Source organism: Electrophorus electricus, chromosome 1 (assembly GCF_013358815.1).
Source record: "Electrophorus electricus isolate fEleEle1 chromosome 1, fEleEle1.pri, whole genome shotgun sequence".
Classification (NCBI taxonomy): Eukaryota; Metazoa; Chordata; class Actinopteri; order Gymnotiformes; family Gymnotidae; genus Electrophorus; species Electrophorus electricus.
The window spans coordinates 36,174,313-36,194,440 of NC_049535.1; the positions used below are offsets into that span (position 1 = coordinate 36,174,313).

General features: G+C 45.6%; 2 protein-coding genes across 3 annotated transcripts in view; both read left to right on the forward strand.

The window, feature by feature from the left end:
* The first annotated feature begins 580 nt into the window (after positions 1-580).
* rab5c (RAB5C, member RAS oncogene family) lies at positions 581-12,145 on the forward strand. Its single transcript, XM_027032035.2, has 6 exons — positions 581-690; positions 5,351-5,687; positions 8,055-8,206; positions 9,102-9,224; positions 9,311-9,404; positions 10,557-12,145. The coding sequence occupies exons 2-6, from the start codon at positions 5,519-5,521 to the stop codon at positions 10,682-10,684; spliced, it is 666 nt and encodes a 221-aa protein (XP_026887836.1). The 5' UTR covers positions 581-690; positions 5,351-5,518; the 3' UTR covers positions 10,685-12,145.
* Positions 12,146-12,354: 209 nt separating this feature from the next.
* Positions 12,355-20,128, forward strand: part of kat2a (K(lysine) acetyltransferase 2A) — a 34,413-nt gene continuing 26,639 nt past the window's right edge. The window contains exons 1-14 of one of the 2 annotated variants that reach the window (XM_035531601.1): positions 12,355-12,677; positions 13,663-13,786; positions 14,104-14,249; positions 15,104-15,193; positions 15,313-15,494; positions 15,677-15,868; positions 15,974-16,080; positions 16,259-16,339; positions 16,491-16,627; positions 17,082-17,290; positions 17,510-17,636; positions 18,044-18,154; positions 18,642-18,785; positions 18,971-19,085. In XM_035531601.1, the coding sequence (XP_035387494.1) occupies positions 12,495-12,677; positions 13,663-13,786; positions 14,104-14,249; positions 15,104-15,193; positions 15,313-15,494; positions 15,677-15,868; positions 15,974-16,080; positions 16,259-16,339; positions 16,491-16,627; positions 17,082-17,290; positions 17,510-17,636; positions 18,044-18,154; positions 18,642-18,785; positions 18,971-19,085 (1,948 nt within the window). In that variant the 5' untranslated portion in view covers positions 12,355-12,494. The remainder of the gene's footprint in view (positions 12,678-13,662; positions 13,787-14,103; positions 14,250-15,103; positions 15,194-15,312; positions 15,495-15,676; positions 15,869-15,973; positions 16,081-16,258; positions 16,340-16,490; positions 16,628-17,081; positions 17,291-17,509; positions 17,637-18,043; positions 18,155-18,641; positions 18,786-18,970; positions 19,086-20,128) is intronic. The other variant, XM_035531604.1, reaches the window with a different exon arrangement.

Consider the following 20,128-nt stretch of genomic DNA (forward strand, 5'->3'; position numbering starts at 1 on the left):
ATAACAAGGTTAAAGAAATCTCATACAAAATCATTCATAAATACTATCCCTGCAACAGCACTGTTTCAAAATATTCACAACTGGAGCACATATGATTTTTGTGGTAATAATTATGAATTTGTTGAACTCATATAAATAATTGTCTGTTCTAGGAATTTTGGAATGATGTACAGAACGTTGTTGAAATACAATTTAACACCACTTTAAGAATAGGAAACATTATTTTATGACACAGATTGCGACAAAGACGTGTTTTTTTTTTGTTGTTGGTTTTTTTTTGGGGGGGGTGTAAATATTGTATTCTGACAACTATCATAAAATACATTTTGAATAAGTTGTAATTTATCTCCTCTATTCAACATGTACATTGTACGAAAGAAGCCAAAGGAATAAATATCCTGAAATAAATCATTGAAAAATCATATAAATGCGTTTAAGCAATGTGCCTTCTTATATGTGGATTCTTGTTTTTCTTTTTGTCGCTTGTGTCCTGATTATGCTGTTCCCCTGGTAATGTTTTTGTAAATTGAAAACAAGAATGTATTTTTAAAATGTTGGGATTGTAGGAGGATCGCGGAAGTCAGTTCCCTAAAGCGGAAGTGAAGGCCGGGACCGTGGACTGGAGACGGTTGGGGTGCGAGAAGGGGAGTTTTTGTTCAAGCTAAATTTTGCGAAAGCGATAAAGCTCCCGTAAGTATGGCTCTCTTGCTGTTATTGATGTGTAAACATATTATAATCGATGGCAACGACTAAGTCGCTCACTAAACTAATTAGGCTCTTGCGCGAAGTTAGTCGTGTCATCTAATGTCAGATGCCGTTAGCTAGCTAAGATAAGCTAGTTAGCCAACTTATCTTAGCAGCCAGAAATGTCCGGAACCTCAGTCATATAGGAACTTTCCTTCTCAACAGGCTGTTATTCGACTCTTTACTTGTAACTGTCATCTGTTGTGGATGGCAGAATAATTGGCCTGTTAAACATCAGTCATATTTATGGGCTTTAAAGTAGCTAGCCTTGCTAGGTTAGCTAGCTGGCAATGTTGCTTGATTTGGGTAGCTAGCCTCACTTAGTATGCGGACAAAAACAGCCAAGCACAGGGTGTAAAGAAAGCTAGGGTTGGTTAGTCACTCCTAACCCTAACCCAGCCAAGCAGAGGGTATAAAGAAAACTAGCGTTGGTTAGTCACCCCTAACCCTGGTTAGCCGGGAGGGAGGGCTCCGTCATTTGTCGTAGGTTCGTTAGCGAGTTAAACTGATGCGCGACTGTTTACTGAGGTGTCACGCTCACATGTCCTCGTCCCGTGCTGTAAACACACGGAGCGTTTAGTGTGTAAATCTCTAGCCGGTTAGCTCATTACTTACTGTAATGAGCACAGTGAAGCCAAGCTGACAGTTCTGTGTAGTGCAGACCAGCTATAGCTAGATTATAATGTTTGTTTACTAAAACGTTATTCTATTACTGGGAAACATAGGTACACTTTCCAAGAATGTTATGCTAAGATCTCAGGCTTCCTGAGTACAAACGGGAGGGGTAGCTAAATAGCTTACTAACCGGGGTGGCACACACCACGAAAAGGTCCATGTAGGAAGTGTTTACACGTCACAGCAAAATACCCCGTGGTAGTATCAGAGAGACTTAAGAGAATCGTTTTGATCTGTTATTTTGAAAATAATTATATTTGAATGTACACATTAGTGTTTTCATCCCAGTTGTGGGCTCAGAGTGCAGTGTGACGTAGGATGCACCTGTGTGTTTGAGTAGGAATGTAAAGTCACATCATGACACCTGTGTTTAACCAGACCAGCTGAGTCACTAATGACTTCACCAAGTTGTTGCAGCCATAGACCAGTGAGAGTGGTATGGTTTGCGCTGGTCTGGTTTAAGCATCGTATCCGAATTTAAACAGTTGATATGCATTCACTGTGATGGTTCGTAAAGGCGTTAGGACTGAGTCAGTGTATTAACTTCCCTCTTTGTTCCCTGTTGGTTCCTTAGGAAAGAGTTGATTTTAGACTGCTGATTCTTAACCTTTTGATACCAAGTGGATTTTAAATGTGATGTTACATATCACAAGTACCCTGTTACAGAAGGGGGGGGGGGCTTTGTCCTCTTCTACTAGCACTCAGTGAAAGATGATACAGAAACATACAGTTTTAGATTCAGAAATCCAGTCTTACTTTACCATAGTTTAACAAACAAGCAAAGTTGTGCTTTGAAAATGTCTGTTGAACCCCCCATTACACAGCTTGTGTGGCCATCTGTGGTTGGGGTTAGGGTTAACCCTGGCCTATGACTGGAGTATGATCATTTGCCTCCTTTAAACTTTTCACTTCCTCAGTAACACCTTTAAACACAAACGCTTCTTGATGGGGCTTGTAGTTTTCTTTTTTTCGGAGGTGCTATGTATAAACCGAGCTCTTCAAGTTTGTATTATAATATTGTATTTGCTAGCAGCTCTACTATCCTGTCATGTTTCTGATACTCAGTTTATTGTGCAAGTAGAATACCATTTTGTGTAGAGCAGTTCACGATATGTTGCTATTGTAAGATCACAAGTTCAAAACCATGACTAACTACTGATTAACCTTTATGAGCCACGTCTCATTGTCATGCACAGCAGAAACGGTTTAATGTGCTTGTAGAAAGTGAGCATCATTCTCTGTTCTCTTAGTCACTTTAGGACAAGCCGTGTAGTTTTAGTGGAATAAACTCCTGCTGTGACTGTATTTGAATTTAACAGGCACTAGTGTTTTCTCTTCTCATAGTATGATGTAGTAATGTTGCATGGTAGTGTTCTGTTGCAGTAACTCTTTACTATTATTGATGCTGTTGCAAAGGCACACATCAGTGACCACACCCACATCACACTCAGGGCTTCAGTGGGTAAATATGTGCTCTGATCATGTGTGGCGGCCAGAACACACATGCACTGAGTGACTGCCTCTGTCACGCACTGGAGATGTTTTTATAATAAAGTTTCAGACAGCATCCAGCTTTAAAGTGACTAAAGAATATAGAAGAACTGTGGTTTCATTTCTCCTAGCACTGTGTGTGTGAGTGAGTGAGAGAGTAATCATTAGTAATTATCTGGTCGATGCACTGTAAACGTTAGATAAGTTAACGGTCTTCTCTATCAAACTTTCTTATGAACATGCACACACACACAAAAAAAACAATGGAAGTTTTTCATGCAGGAAACCAGGTCATGTTTCAGGCAAGGATTTCCTGTATGTGATTAATGATGTACTGTTCCTGTCTATCACTGGAGGGTGGTCTCACTAGGATTATCATATATCTTCTCACTCTTGGGTTAAGTCGCAGTGAGCATGTTAATGACATTTTATAACCTGCTTGTACCACTACATGCTTCATGTTTGGACAAATTAACATTGAGTTCTGCATCTTTAAGTTTACTGTACAATTGTTAAATATTGAATAGAGTCGTGTTTTTTTCCTGCTTTTTGAATACTGTTTCCTAATTTACCGTTATGCCTATATAACGCCTGTAGAGGTTTGCTTTGTTGAAGAAAGTTGATTAACTTCCTTGCAGCAATCATGTTAACCACAACATATAACATCGTGCTGAACCCCAACTGTCTGTGTACTTCTGTCTTTAACACTTCATGGAAAATTGTGAGGAGATGTTTTTTAGAGCTGTTTTGTATTGTGAAATAATGGTTTCTATGAAATTAAAGCAAATTGTGCATTTTGTTTTCTTTGTGTCAGATATAGAATAATTTTTAAAAACTTTTCAATAGCTGGTCACCACACAGTGCATTTGTGTACATGTTCAGTACAGACTTCCTAAAGAACCACTTTATGTCCGTGCTGGCTGGGGTCACTTGTGTAGTAGTCCATACAGCAGTCTAGTTCACTGTCCTGGTCCCATTCGGTGAGGTTTAATGGTTCTGAGGATGAGGACTTGTGTTGGCTCTACATCAGGGTACTTTTCTGAATAGCAGCATTTTCTATGCTGCAAATGGAACATCTGTGCAGTTTAGTGCAGACAGGGACAGGTGGAAGGGAAAAGTAGTGTTACAGGTGTGAAGACAAGATGGGGGTCTGTTTGTGTAAGGAGACATCCTAGTGTACTTGGTGTGTGTGTTATATGGATACAGGGTTTTTAGAAGAGAGAGAGGTAAATCTTCGTGTCTTTTTCATAATTCTATGTAAAAACTTTGCAAAAGGTATATTTATTTTTAATTTTTAACCTGTGTAATGTCTAGCCCCTCTGCCCTAACCCTGTGTACTCTAGCTAATGTCTAGCCCCTCTGCCCTAACCCTGTGTACTCTAGCTAATGTCTAGCCCCTCTGTCCTAACCCTGTGTACTCTAGCTAATGTCTAGCCCCTCTGCCCTAACCGCCTGTCCTGTTTTTATAGGTCTCTTTTTAGCACCCTTCTTGTAATCCCTCAAATTTAGTGTTTTGCCTCCTTTGTCTCTCTCCTGAAATGCTCTCCACCCCTAACACACGTTTAGTTCTCCATTTGTGGACTTCTTCCTCCTTCTTAGCTGTGAGCCCAGTTAATCTGTTAACCACAAATTCATACTAGCTCCACTGTGCTGCTCATACGCACCCTACTGACCTGTAGTCAGTTCTTGGCCTTGGTGGGAACTGTGAAGGACTAACAGTTGGGGATTAGTCAACCAGTGGGTGCCTGTGGTAACCTCTGACCTCCCCCCTTGCCCTCTGTTTGTTTCTTAATGATTTTTCCTCCTTCATGTGCACATCAGGTTTGTTTTGTACACTAGCCATTGGAGCTTTGTGAAGCATGCAGTGTAGTCTGACCTTTTCCTGCTCCGCATGTCCGCTCAGTGCATACAGCCTCTGATGATTAGCCCCCATTTCTGTTTACTAGTCTTCATTTCTGTCAGATCCCATTACTGGTGCTACTGGAACTGAAACAACTCTCATCACCAGCTTGTTTCTGGCTATTATTAGTCATTAACACTGAAATAATGACTCAGCCTGCTAATCACCAGTGAGGTCATTCTGACCTACTGTCTCCATGGTCTGGAGTGTAATTTAAAAGCGTGAGATTTGATTTAAAAAGAAGAAAGGCTGAATTCATTTCTGGTTGCCTACCTCAATAATTTGTTTTGGTCTAGTTTGTTACAGCTCGGTATGGACTGTCTGGCATGAAGGATAAATTCCTTGTTCGGATGTGAACCCCTCCACTCTGTCCTCTCACCCTGCCAGGGTGCCAGTAACTGTGTGGGGGGGGGGGCGAGTAGACAGACAGACAAATGACACAAGACTCTTTGTTTAGTGTTAGATGTTGTAGCCTTTGAACTAAATATTCTTGCATTCTAAGAAAATGTTAAAGTTTTTTCTTTTTCTGTCGTTAAACAGTGCCAGTGATCCCTCCATCTTCTGCTCTACTCCTGAACCTGTCCCTGATACTCTCTGCCCATCTTGCCGTGCTGACCCAGTGCTGACCCAGTGCTGCCAGGCCCGTGACCCACCCCAGTACAGCTCACACACCAGCCAACCCTCTCCTCTCGTGGTTGTCCTGTTGGCATGGCCGGGCGAGGAGGACCGGCGCGGACAAATGGCACTGCCGCCGCCGGCAGCAAAATCTGCCAGTTCAAACTGGTGCTACTGGGCGAGTCGGCCGTGGGCAAGTCCAGTCTGGTACTGCGCTTCGTCAAGGGCCAGTTCCACGAGTACCAGGAGAGCACCATCGGAGGTGAGCGCACCTTACCTGAAGGGGTGAGGTGGGGTTAGGGGGTTGGGTGAAGTGGGGTTATGGGTCGGGTGAGGTTGGATTAGGGTGGGGTGAGGGTGGGTTAGGGTCCGGTAGGGGTAGACTTTTTTTTTTTTTAAAGGCATAAAACCTTTTGTCTGGGTGAATTTTCCTGTTTTTTTTTCATGGTCTGTTTTCCCTATTGTTTGTTTGTTTTTGTTTGTTTGAATAAATCATACATTTTGCCCTGCGTGGGAAAGGTGTGCACTGTGAGAACGCGACTGAATGCCCAGGGCTTCATGCGTATCTTGCCTTCCCTTTCTCGTGTTTGTCTTTTTGAGTAAGTGCTTGGACACCCTGCTGTTCCCTGTTGTGACGTCAGCAGAGGGTGAGCTGGAAAGGAAGACATTGCGCAGCCTCCACTGAGAGGACAGGACGCAGCCTGGCCTTGGACTTCCTGCCTGCATGCGTGTGTGTGGAAAGGGACACTATCAGATTTCTTTTTGGGAACTTCTGTGACTTATTTCAAATATCTTGCCTTTCTTTAATGTTAAATTAAATTTGTTGTAAGAGATGTTCCAGACCAGGGCAGATTAAAGAGGCTGGTTACCGGTAGGAATTTGTCTGAAGCCAGAGCTTCTTTTTCATTGGTCAGCTGACAGTGTGAGGAGTGAGGACTGCCTCAGACAGGATGTTCATGTCAAATGTTCGTCAGCTGGCGAGTATGGGAAGTGCAGCAAGGCTCAGCACTTTTTCACTTACACCGATGTTTTCCCTCTTCTTTGCATTAATTGGCCAATGGTTAGGACTGGGGCTGAGTTCAGGGCCCTGGAAAAATGGGTCATGTGACCTGCTGGGGTCATGTGAGCAGATCTGCTGTGTCAGTGAGTTCTGTTCTCCTACTCTTCTAGTCAGCTGTTCTCCTCTCTTCTCGGCTGGTGGAGTTGAGGCCGGACTATAAAACAGTAAAATAAGGCATCTATGGGCAAGAATAACATGGCACGTGTTTTAGACCTGGTGCATGCGTGCGTCTGTACGTGCGTGTACACATGTGTGCGTGCGTCTGTGCGTGCATGCGCGGGCGCGTGAGTGTGTGTGTGTGTGTGTGAGTGTGTGTGAGTGTATGTATGTGTGTGTGAGTGTATGTGTGTGTGAGTGTGTGTGTGTGTATGTGTGTGTGTGTGTATGTGTGTGTGTGTGTATGTGTGTGTGTGTGTATGTGTGTGTGAGTGTATGTGTGTGAGTGTATGTGTGTGTGAGTGTATGTGTGTGTGAGTGTATGTGTGTGTGAGTGTATGTGTGTGTGAGTGTATGTGTGTGTGAGTGTATGTGTGTGTGAGTGTATGTGTGTGTGAGTGTATGTGTGTGTGAGTGTATGTGTGTGTGAGTGTATGTGTGTGTGAGTGTATGTGTGTGTGAGTGTGTGTGTGTGTGAGTGTGTGTGTGTGTGAGTGTGTGTGTGAGTGTGTGTGTGTGTGAGTGTGTGTGTGTGTGAGTGTGTGTGTGTGTGAGTGTGTGTGTGTGTGAGTGTGTGTGTGTGTGAGTGTGTGTGTGTGTGAGTGTGTGTGTGTGTGAGTGTGTGTGTGTGTGAGTGTGTGTGTGTGTGTGAGTGTGTGTGTGTGTGTGAGTGTGTGTGTGTGTGAGTGTGTGTGTGTGTGAGTGTGTGTGTGTGTGTGTGTGTGCGTGCGTGTGTGTGTATCTAACGCATGTGTTAGACCGGGTGTGTGTGAGTGCTTTAGACCTGGTGGTTGTCAGTGTCCACCTGCTGCACAGAAACTAAATATTGAAAAAAAGCATCAGTTGTGTTGTTTACTGTGTTGCTAATGTGTTGTAATAAGATACTTTGTGTTATTGATATTTTATCCCATAATTGCAGCATATGGTATCATTTGTGCCTCTAATATTTCATAATAAAAGCATGCTTGCAGGCGACATGTTCTTTTGCATGCAGAATATTTAATAGTGAAGTGGGATCTGAATACCAGTGTAATACAGGAACAGCTCAGGTGTTGACGTCGTTCACACCAGCACTACCTCGAGTCATGCAAGATATTCAGAACAGAGTCATACCCCTGCTTACACACACACATACTCAAATGTATAATAGTTCCCTGATGAATAGACTTCAGTGCAGCATTAGGAGCTTTATTTGGCAGATTGGGCAGATGGTAGAGGTTTACACTGGTGGGATTGTGGAGCTTTAATTGGCAAATTGGGCGGATGGTATGTATTGTTATTTTTGGCTTCCTGCCTGTAACTTTTTGTCTTTGTTGTTGCCCTGTGAGGCCAAACTTGTTTCATATGGAAATTGAGCACATATTGACATCTCTCTCTCTCTCTCTCTCTCTCTCTCTCTCTCTCTCTCTCCAGCTGCTTTCCTCACACAGACAGTCTGTTTGGATGATACCACGGTAAAGTTTGAGATTTGGGACACAGCCGGTCAGGAGCGCTACCACAGTCTGGCTCCCATGTACTACAGAGGAGCCCAGGCTGCCATAGTGGTGTACGACATCACCAACACAGTAAGACCATGCCCCATGAGCACAGCCATATCACACATGCAGAGCACACACTCCGTACCGCAAAAATGCACACTGCGTGCTGACTGCACACTGTACATGAGATGGCACACAGACTGCAGCTTTGTGGAGGTGTGTGTGTGTGGACTGCAGTGACTCTGCACTTCTGAGCAGCTCCTCACCCTTGTCTGTAGCCTGTGTTAGAAGTGAAAGGTTGTGTTTTATCTCTGCTGTGTGTTGACACAGGAAAGCATGACAGTCACACTACATCGTAACTCATTCTAACTGATCGCAAGAAATCCTGGCTCCGGATCAGTGCTTTTTACGGGAAAAATGGGAACATTTGGATGTTCAATTGTGCTGTGAATGTCATTCTTCTCTCCGGAGTCACGTCTGTCATGCCTCTGCACCGTGGATGTTCTGTGTGTGTCACACTCACTCCATCAGTGCTGGGTTTGTACCGTAGATCCCAGAGTGTGTGTAGTGTGGGAAAACATTCACCATGGGCATGGAGAACTTCGTTAGAGCCACGGGATCCTGCCATCTAACCCTACACCTGTCTAACCCCAACCCTACAGCCTATGACTGCACACTTATAAATCAGTGGCCCTGTTGAGTTGAGAGCGGTCCGTCCCTTTAAATTATCCGACAGCGCCCTGTACTCAGACCCTGACCTCCGTACAGGCCTGCAGGACGACTGATGGACACGACCACAGACCAGTGGGAATGTGTATATCTAATGAAGGGCTCTGAAAATGTCATAGCAGACTCAGAAATAACAGTGCTTTGTCTGTATCTGTGTGTGTCCTCCCTGACCGATATTTTACGTTGTCTTTGTGTAGTTGGTTAATGTTTTAAGCGAATTCGGGCTGTTGTGTTCATTAGTGTTTTATTCCAGGACACTTTCACTCGAGCAAAGAACTGGGTGAAGGAGCTGCAGAGACAGGCCAGCCCCAACATCGTCATCGCCCTGGCGGGGAACAAGGCCGACCTGGCTAGCAAAAGAGCCGTCGACCTCCAGGTGCGTGCAGTGTGCAGCTTCTGAAGAGACAGGTGTATGTCTCAGGCAGTGCACATGCTCAGTCAGGCCTAAATGTGTCTTGACAGGAGGCCCAGGCATACGTGGATGACAACAGTCTCCTGTTCATGGAGACGTCTGCCAAGACGGCCATGAACGTCAATGAGATCTTCATGGCCATCGGTGAGCTGCGGCCATCACCTGCTCGGCGCTGCGGCCGACTGGATCGGCCTGGCTAGTGTGACACAATACATTACATGGCCAAAAGTAGATAGACACCTGACTGTCACCCCTGTATATGACGGTCTGACATCCCGTCCCAAAAGCACAGGTTTGTGTGCACAGGGACACGGTGGTGAAGACGGATATTCTGAAATGTCTTTGTATGCTGGTAACAAAGATGGAGCTCGTGCCCATTCCTGGCTTTGAACCCATGGTGTCCAGGTGGTAAATGTGTGCGCCTACCACCAGACAGAGCAACCAGAACACACTTTTCCTCCTGACTGAGAGTGAGGTAATCTCCGTCACACTGCCCACACTCCACACCGGTGGGCATGTGCCGATGTACGATAACACGATACGTCAAGATATTACAGATGTACTATAATGAAAGCATACTTTGTGAGAGATGGCCATTCAAGCAGCTGAAAAGCCTGGATTTTGAAAAACTAATCAAAACCCCTGTGCCACTACAAATACAGTGAGGAAGCTTGTAAAATGGTTTTTATTTACTAAAATGAGTTTTCTTCTTAGTTTTTTTTTCATAAAGTGTGAATAAAAGTCAAGGTAATTCCCTTGATGATACATTTGTGTATAGACACAAGCCTATTCACCAGCCAGAACACACACTCCTGACCAAGAGTGTGTGTGTGTGTGTGTGTGTGTGTGTCACCCTGCTGTGGCTTGTGTGCAGTGGCTCAGCCCTGGACGCCGAAGTCGTGAAGCTCCTGACACAGTTCTTGGGCTGATGATGCTTCCAGAGGTGGAGAGTGAAATAGGAAGGGTGATTTTTACACCCTGCTTTTTATGGCTGAGGTGTGGTTGCTCCTTGATGCCACACTTTTTTCATCCAGCGACAGTGGCATGTTTAAAGTCATGGAGCTCCTCAGTACGACTCCTCCTACGGTGTTTGTTGATGGAGATCATGTGGTCGTGTGCTCGAATTTTATACACCTGTTAACAAAAGTTGAGGTTTTAAGACCTGAGTTCTGTAATTAACAGGGGTGTCCACATACTTTTGGCGATATAATGTACAATGTACCACTCTCAAGCTTAATGTGACATTCATACTGGTATTCTCTGCCTTGTAACACTGAAACAAAGTTGTCTTTGTAGCCAAGAAGCTTCCCAAGAATGACACCCAGGGTGTGACAGCACCTGGTGGGCGGGCCAGGGGTGGAGTCGACCTTCAGGAGCCGGCACCTCAGGGTAGATCCGGCCAGTGCTGTGGAGGCGGGAACTAATCCTTCAACCAATCAGCTGGCAAACATGGCCGAGAATCAACAGGCACATTACCAACACAGTACCAATTCATCGTCTGACAATTATGTCTGTTCACAGCCCAACTGGAAGGTCTGATCTGTTAGACTGTGATGTATTCTGCAGCCCACCTGATTCTAGTTTTGAGCTGACCAAAGGGCCCATGGGTATTCCTAGGGTTTAGGTTTTAGGGGTTAGGATTAAGGGTTGGGGTATTCCTAGCCACTTGTAAATATTTTGACCAATTGTCCCTTTAGCTGATAGTCAAACTGCAGCTCCTCCAAAATAGCTCTTTAAGAATCACTTTCAGTTCACTCACCATAAACAAAAAACAAAAGCCAATAATTAGGGAAGAAGGGAGGATGGTGGGTGGTGTATCTCGTAAAAGGAGCTGTAAGCACCCGTTCTCTTCTAGTCTGTGTTCATAACAAGATCAACACTGCTGCTAGACACATTCCTTCCACTGTGTTTCCTCGCACTCACTCTCTCTCGCCAACCTCCGGTCTCCCTCTGCACGGAAGTCTCTGCCCATCAGGAGTGTTGACTCTTTCTTCATCTCTTTCCTGCTGTTCTGATTTCTTGCTTGTCCCTTTCTTTTTGCGTCACTGTTTGATAAGGGGAAGAAGAGAATAGAAAAAGAGAGGAAGAGACTAGAAAGATGAGGAGGGATGAGAGACTTCTATTTTCCCTTCATAAGCAGCAGTTGTCTAGACTGTGTCTTGTTCTTGGTTATTATTATTGTAATTATTATGACGACTACCACTACTCCTGAACTAATGAATAATGGTCATGATTTGATATGCTAGCCCCCCTCTCGTCTGCGCGTGAGACACAGTAACAGACATAGTAACACCTGTGTCTCTTGGCATTAATTTAATGAGGATGGCTTGTTTGTTGTTGTTTTTTTTGTTGTTGTTTGTTTGTTTTTTCTTTTGAACTATTCATATGACAAACCTTGCATTAAAAAACACATGGATAATGCAACATGAGATTTTCCTCTGACCAAAATCACAGTTTATGTATGAAAATAACTGTTGCTATGTTTGTACTCTGGGGGTCCCATTTTTCTGTGAAAGTATACCGAATCATTAACCCTTAACTAATACAGTACCTTACCAAAACATGAGTAATTCTGCTTTTGTCTGTATGATGTTTGGTTTGTAATGAAGCTTGTTGAGTGCACTGGTTTTCTCATCCTGTCGTTTTTGTTTTGTTTTTTTTTCTCCCTCTCCAAGATTGGTTCAGTTTTTCTGTTTTCCATTTTTTAAACACGTATTTTCTCTGTCTCTTGTGAATTAGTACAACAAGTCATAACGGCTTTCCATCCCCACCTTCGCAGGGTTTGGACAAACGTGCTGTGGTCTACAGTGGGTGGACACACAGAAGAAAATGGTCAAAAACTCTTGTACTTCTGATTTTACCAATAAACAAGGGAGGATACTTTTGCTGTGTGTTTAAATATTCATTTAAATATTTAAATTAATAGTTATTTAAAATCATAGACTTTTGAAATAAACAGAAATCTCAGAAGCCATACATGAAAGGATATAGTGCCTCCCCGTGGAGGATCTACATACTGCGTCTAAAACTACAGCTTGACAAGTAAACTACATGACCCATAGATGGCCGGCACTGCGCACGCGCAGTGTGTAGCGACCTGACTCGTGGAGGCAGGAACTAGCGCGGCCTGAAAATCATCAAAACAAAACAAAACAAAAACTTTATTTGTCCAAAAGCGCGTAGTTTGCGGAAGGAACGCGCGCTACTCGCGACCCCGGGACCGACGGCGCAAATATGGCGGAACAGCCGCGACTTCAGCAGGGCCCGCCGGGAGCGGCAGGGTCGGGCTCCGGGAGCAGCGACCCGGCCCGGCCCGGCCTGAGCCAGCAGCAGTGGGCGAGCCAGAAAAAGGCGCAAGTCCGTGCTTTCCCTCGCGCGAAGAAGCTGGAGAAACTCGGAGTGTTTTCGGCTTGTAAGGTATGATATCCGCGCGAGCCCTCCTCGAGCTGACTAGCCCGCGCGCTAACGTAGCGAGCCCGTTGTATTGTGGACAGTGTTGACCGCGCGCCCAGGCTGGAATAACCCGAGATAACGCTCCGTGATGAGTGTTGAGTTAACCCGATATAACGCTCCGCGATGAGTGTTGAGTTAATCCGAGATAACGCTCCGTGGTGAGTGTTGAGTTAACCCGATATAACGCTCCGCGATGAGTGTTGAGTTAATCCGAGATAACGCTCCGTGGTGAGTGTTGAGTTAACCCGATATAACGCTCCGCGATGAGTGTTGAGTTAACCCGATATAACGCTCCGCGATGAGTGTTGAGTTAATCCGAGATAACGCTCCGTGGTGAGTGTTGAGTTAACCCGATATAACGCTCCGCGATGAGTGTTGAGTTAACCCGATATAACGCTCCGCGATGAGTGTTGAGTTAACCCCGAGATAACGCTCCGTGGTGAGTTTGTCTTTTATGGACCTAGCTGCCTTTAACACCGCAGAAATACGCCGCCGTGTCCCGGGATTTAAGCATGTAGCTCGGTTACCAAACGACTAATACGACGCTAGTTAATAAAGTCATTGGTAACCCAAAAGCCTAACATTATGACTTTATAACTATAACCCAATATCCCTATAACCCTAACCCTATGTCCATATAGCCATAACACAAACCCTATATCACTATGGCTCTAGCTAGCATAGATAACTAGGCTTGGAAAACCTTAAAAGATCCATTTTTCTGTGGGAATTTGTTTCAGTGCCCGTTTGTCATGTTTCTAGTGTTAACTGATGCTTACATAATTATGTTACCAGACTGTCTGTATGCGCTGAAGTGGCGGAGGGGGCGCGACTGTCCTGAGGAGGGTGTTTGATGTTCATAACCGTATAAATGACATGTGATGTCACCATCAGTGTTCTGGCTGTGGTTTGTAGTGTGTGTGAACTGTAGCGATGCCGCCCTTCCCAGGCTAACGATGCGTGTAAGTGTAACGGATGGAAAAACCCTCACCCACCCACCGCCACGCGGATGGAGCTGCAGCAGCAGACGGCCAGTCTGAGCGAGGCGTGCCGCAGCTGTGGCCACGCGCTGGGTACGCTTGTGTCACCATCCCGTTCACGCACAGCGGCAGGACAAACTGCTCTTTACGATTTCTTTCTTACGTTTCACATATAACGTACAGCTGTGTGTAATGTCCGTTTCCTGAGATTTTGTGTAGATAATATGACAATAACAGAACAAAACAGAGCAGATAGTACACTAAGACGCAGGTTACTGCTGCTTTCTGTCCTGAGCAGGTCATGAGGTGTTTTGATGCTTGTTCATATGCTGTGGTGACACTTTAATACATGGTGTGTGTGTGTGTGTGTGTGTGTGTGTGTGTGTGTGTGTGTGTGTGTGTGTGTGTAGCTGAGCATGTGTCTCACCTAGAGAATGTGTCAGAGGATGAGATTAACAGGTTGCTGGGGATGGTGGTTGACGTGGAGAACCTGTTCATGTCTGTACATAAAGAGGAAGACACTGACACAAAGCAGGTCTACTTTTACCTGTTTAAGGTAAATAATCCAGAAATACATAATCCAGAAATAATACTACTACCTGTTTAAGGTAAATAATCCAGAAATAATACTACTACCTGTTTAAGGTAAATAATCCAGAAATAATACTACTACCTGTTTAAGGTAAATAATCCAGAAATAATACTACTACCTGTTTTAAGGTAAATAATACAGAAATAACATAATCCAGAAATGATACTACTAGCTGTTTAAGGTAAATAATTCAGAAATACATTATTTTGACACTAATGTCTGCAATAATCTGAGGTTAAGGTACAAAGCACCACACGTTACACTGAAGTTGTTAATGAAATATTCATTACAGGTTATATTGTGTGTAGGATCTTTTTCCTGGTCTTTACTGTGGAGAAAGCAAACAGATTGCAAGTTACTCAGAATAGTGACAGTACGTAAGTGTCCAGACATAAATATAGTCTACAGGTACTCTACTCATTTGCATTGGGGACAGACAACTCCTTGGTGTCCACTGTATCTAAATTTTAATGATTCATTTGGCTACGTATTGATTACTGAGTGGACTTGGAGTCTCAACAACACCACAGGTTAAATATTTGTGCAGTATGCTGAGAAAACAGGACGACTCTGATTAAAGGGGCTGAAACAAACAGCTACACATCTAAACTCCTGCATTTGTCTTTCTGTTACCAAGATGAGTCTCTGAAAACTTCCTCATAGTTTGTCTGTCAAATAGACTCCAGTACTCAAATTTAAGTAATAATGACAATAGTGTATTTGATGATGGTTTAATGACCACTTTGACCAGTGTGACGGTGCTTTCTTATTGTGTGGTAGTGTACTGACCAGTATGACCAGTATGTCTGTTTTCGTAGCTCCTGAGGAAGTGTATTCTGCAGATGGGGAGGCCTGTAGTGGAGGGGCCTCTAGGCAGCCCACCCTTTGAGAAACCCAATATAGAACAGGTGTGTGTGTGTGTGTGTGTGTGTGTGTGTGTACTTTGTGTGAAGACAGATGTTTGTCTGATGAGACTTTATTAAACGCCGTTTTTTTTTCCTGTTGCGTGACTGCTGGCTGCTGCCAGGGGGTGCTAAACTTTGTGCAGTATAAGTTCAGCCACTTGGCTCCCAAGGAGAGACAGACCATGTATGAGCTAAGCAAGATGTTCCTGCTGTGTCTGAACTACTGGAAGCTGGAGACGCCCTCCCAGTTCCGCCAGCGCGCCCAGAAAGAGGATGGCTCCGCCTACAAAGTGGACTACACCAGGTGTGTGTGTGTGTGTGCGCGTGTGTGTAAGGCTCCGCAAACAAAGCGGACTACACCAGGTGTGTATGTGTGTGTGTAAGGCTCCGCAAACAAAGTGGACTACACCAGGTGTGTGTGTGTAAGGCTCTATCTACAAAGTGGACTACACCAGCTGTGTGTGTGTGTGTGTGTGTGTGTGTCAGGTGGCTGTGTTACTGTCACGTCCCTCAGAGTAACGACAGTTTGCCGCGCTATGAGACGTGTCAGGTGTTCGGCCGCAGCCTCCTCAAGTCCATCTTCACTGTGACACGGAGACAACTGCTGGAGAAGTTCAGAGTGGAGAAGGACAAGCTCCCTCCAGAGAAACGCACACTTATTCTCACACACTTCCCCAAGTACGACACACACACACACAATCACACAGTGACAATTTCAAAATACTGATGCTTATGAACAGATCTGAAATATTTTTTTGCCTTGCCCCACTGCGTGCGTGTTAGGTTTCTTTCCATGCTGGAAGAGGAGATCTATGGAGAGAACTCCCCTATATGGGATGCAGACTTCACCATGCCAGCTTCTGAAGGAGGACAGTTAGGACCACAGTCAGGTCTGTGTGAGCGTGCACGTGTTTGTGTGCACATGTATGTGAGCGTGCACGTGTGTTTGTGCGCACATGTATGTGAGCGTGCACGTGTGTTTGTGCGCACATGTATGTGAGCGTGCTCCCTTGGGTGAGTATGTTCTCACTGACTTTGTGTGTCTGTGTGTGTGTCTCATCTCTGCAGTGCTGAGCCCCGTTACAGTGTCAGGATCTCCTCTCCGGAAGGGTCCTTCTGTGGACCCAGCCACCTCTGAGCCCATCGCAGGTACACACACACACACTTCCTTGTTATTCTCTGAAGGACATCAGCAGATATTTTTATTGAGGACACAGACACATTCTGAAGCACATTTAATGATGATCTGTCTTTCTCCTCTTTCTCCTGTTTCTTGTTTGTTTCTCGCTGTGCGTCTCAGGAGAGAAGCGGAAGCTTCCGGAGGCTCTGACGTTGGAGGATGCCAAACGCATCAGGGTGATGGGAGACATCCCCATGGAGCTGGTTAACGAGGTCATGATGACCATCACGGACCCTGCAGCCATGCTGGGCCCAGAGGTATCCACCGCCCAGAGCCCTGCTCCTCCTTCTAGAGCCCCGCCCAGAGCCCTGCCCCTCCCTCTAGAGCCCCGCCCAGAACAGTTCTTCTAGAGACCTGCCCAGAGCCCTGCCCCACCCATAGCCCTGCCCCTCCCTCTAGAGCCCCGCACAGCGCCGCCTGTCCCTCAAGTTCCATGTCCACAGTGACGTGCGCTGTAGTTTTGAACCCCTGACGTGATGCACACATCTGACACTGTGTTTGTGTGTGTGTGTGTGTGTGTGTGTGTTAGTTACACAGTCCACTCCTGACACTGTGTTATGCAGTGTGTGTTACACGGTTGACTTTCTCCTTCTGTAACCTAAGGAGGAGCTGGAGAGCAGACAGAACACATTAGTGATGATGATGGTGGTAGTGATGAAGGTGTGAAAGTGATGACGGTGGTAGTGATGGTTTTGACTTTCCTCTCCCCAGACGAGTCTCCTGTCGGCCAACGCAGCGCGGGATGAGACGGCGCGTCTGGAGGAGAGACGAGGCATCATCGAGTTCCACGTCATCGGGAACTCCCTCTCCCAGAAGTCCAACCAGAAAATCCTAATGTGGCTCGTGGGTCTTCAGAACGTCTTCTCTCACCAGCTACCCCGCATGCCCAAGGAGTACATCACACGCCTGGTGTTCGACCCGTGAGTGCCGCTGACCCTTGACCTTCGTATACTGCCCATGACACAGCTCGTGTCACATGCTGTGTAATAACATCATGTCATCAAATAGACAAATAGATGTCCTGTGTTTTTGGTGGACATGAAGACTAAATTGGTCTCCTATCCAATCCCAGTTTTAAAGAGTAATGGACATTTTTTGATCGTGCGTGCGTGTGTGTGTTTGTGCGTTTGTCTGTCCAGGAAGCACAAGACACTGGCTCTGATCAAAGACGGCCGTGTGATTGGGGGAATCTGCTTCCGTATGTTCCCAACTCAGGGCTTCACCGAGATCGTCTTCTGTGCCGTAACGTCGAACGAACAGGTCAAGGTACAGAGACCTTAAACCACTCCTAAGGACTTAAAGCACTCTTAAGGAGACTGACTGAACCCAGCCGTGAGACCAGTTGTAGGCTGAAAACTGCCATTTCCATAAATGCGGTCGGCCTGATTACTTCAGTTCTTCTTCTGACTCGTGGAAGGCCTACCAAACCCACCAGGCCTGCCAGGCTGAGCTCCTCCTCTCTAACGCCTGCGCTTGGGTTTCTTATGCCATTTTTGTGGCATAAGGCATCCTGCCTTTGAAATATTTGTCCATTAGTTAAATGTGTATGTGTGTAATATTTTTAATGACCAAACGCTGTCGGAGAAAAGATCCACCAGTACGTTTACTATCGGACAGGTTCAGGTGTTGTGAATCAATAACGTCGCCTGTGTGTGTGTGTGTGTGTGTGTCAGGGATATGGCACACATCTGATGAACCACCTGAAGGAGTATCACATCAAACACAACATTCTCTACTTCCTCACCTACGCTGATGAATATGCCATTGGCTACTTCAAGAAACAGGTGCTCCTTTTCGGTCTTTCTGTCTCCCTCGCTCTTCTCTCCTTACAGCACATGTTTGAGTTCTTCTCCTGTAGAGTTTGAGGTTCCAGACACATGGTTCACTGTCCCTCAGATAATTGATGTCTTCATAGTTGTGTAATTAGGTGGCTTGTGTTTGGGTTGGATGTACATACACACTTTAGGGGAGGGGTTGGGAGGGGCCCTGCTGTAGTTCACATTTACGACATTTTACATTTACAGCATTTATCAGATGCTTTTATCCAAAGCAACTTACAATCATGACTGTACACAACTTGAGTAATTGAGGGTTAAGGGTCTTGCTCAGGGGCGCAACAGTGGCAACCTGGCAGTGGTGGGACTTGAACTGGTGACCTTCTGATTACAAGTCAATTACCTGAACCACTGAGCACCACTGCTCACACTTGCCTTTACCCTTAACTGAGCCCCTGGGTTAGTTTGGTACCGTCCTGCTTTCCCTGATGTTCAGGGCTTCACCAAAGACATCAAAGTGCCGAAGACTCGCTATCTTGGCTACATTAAGGACTACGAAGGGGCCACACTGATGGAGTGTGAGCTCAATCCCAGAATCCCCTACACAGAGCTGTCACACATCATCAAGAGACAGAAGGAGGTAAGACACCTGTCTGCATCAAAGTAAAAGTACTAAACTAATCTGGTTATAACACTGTAGCTTTCAGTACTTGTAGCGTTTCTGTCATACGTGGTGGGTGTGTGTCTGTCAGCATGCCTTACTGCAAAGGCTAATCACATGAGTGGAGAGTCAGTGGCGTGTGTGTGTGTGTGTGTGTGTTGCAGATCATTAAGAAGCTCATTGAGCGTAAGCAGAGTCAGATCAGGAAGGTGTACCCTGGGCTAACCTGCTTCAAAGAAGGAGTCCGACAGATACCTGTGGAGAGCATTCCTGGCATTAGTAAGAGTGTGTGTGTACATGTGTGTGAGTGCTTGTATCTACGTGTGAGTGTGTCTGTTATCGTGCTCTTAGCGTGTGTGTGTCTGTTATCGTGCTCTCAGCGTGTGTGACTGCGTGTGTTACCGTGCTCTCAGCGTGTGTGACTGCGTGTGTTACCGTGCTCTAAGCGTGTGTGACTGCGTGCGTGTTATCGTGCTCTTAGCGCGTGTGTTAGTATTATCATGCTCTAAGCATGTGTGTTGTGCTCGAAGTGTCTGTGTATGTACGTGTGAGTGTTTGTGTGTGCCTGTGTTATCATGCTCTTAGCATGTGTGCATGTTATTGTGCTCTAAGTGAGTGTGTGCGTGTATGTACGTGTGCACGTGTGTTACTGTGTTCTAAGCGCGTGTTTGTTATCGTGATCATGCTCTGTGTGTGTGTGTGTGTGATCGTGCTCTGTGTGTGTGTGTGTGTGATCGTGCTCTGTGTGTGTGTGTGTGTGATCGTGCTCTGTGTGTGTGTGTGTGTGATCGTGCTCTGTGTGTGTGTGTGTGTGTGATCGTGCTCTGTGTGTGTGTGTGTGTGTGTGATCGTGCTCTGTGTGTGTGTGTGTGTGTGATCGTGCTCTGTGTGTGTGTGTGTGTGTGTGATCGTGCTCTGTGTGTGTGTGTGTGTGTGATCGTGCTCTGTGTGTGTGTGTGTGTGTGATCGTGCTCTGTGTGTGTGTGTGTGTGATCGTGCTCTGTGTGTGTGTGTGTGTGTGATCGTGCTCTGTGTGTGTGTGTGTGATCGTGCTCTGTGTGTGTGTGATCGTGCTCTGTGTGTGTGTGATCGTGCTCTGTGTGTGTGTGATCGTGCTCTGTGTGTGTGTGATCGTGCTCTGTGTGTGTGTGATCGTGCTCTGTGTGTGTGTGATCGTGCTCTGTGTGTGTGTGATCGTGCTCTGTGTGTGTGTGATCGTGCTCTGTGTGTGTGTGATCGTGCTCTGTGTGTGTGTGATAGTGCTCTGTGTGTGTGTGTGTGTGTGTTTGTGTGTGTGTGTGATCGTGCTCTCTGTGTGTGTG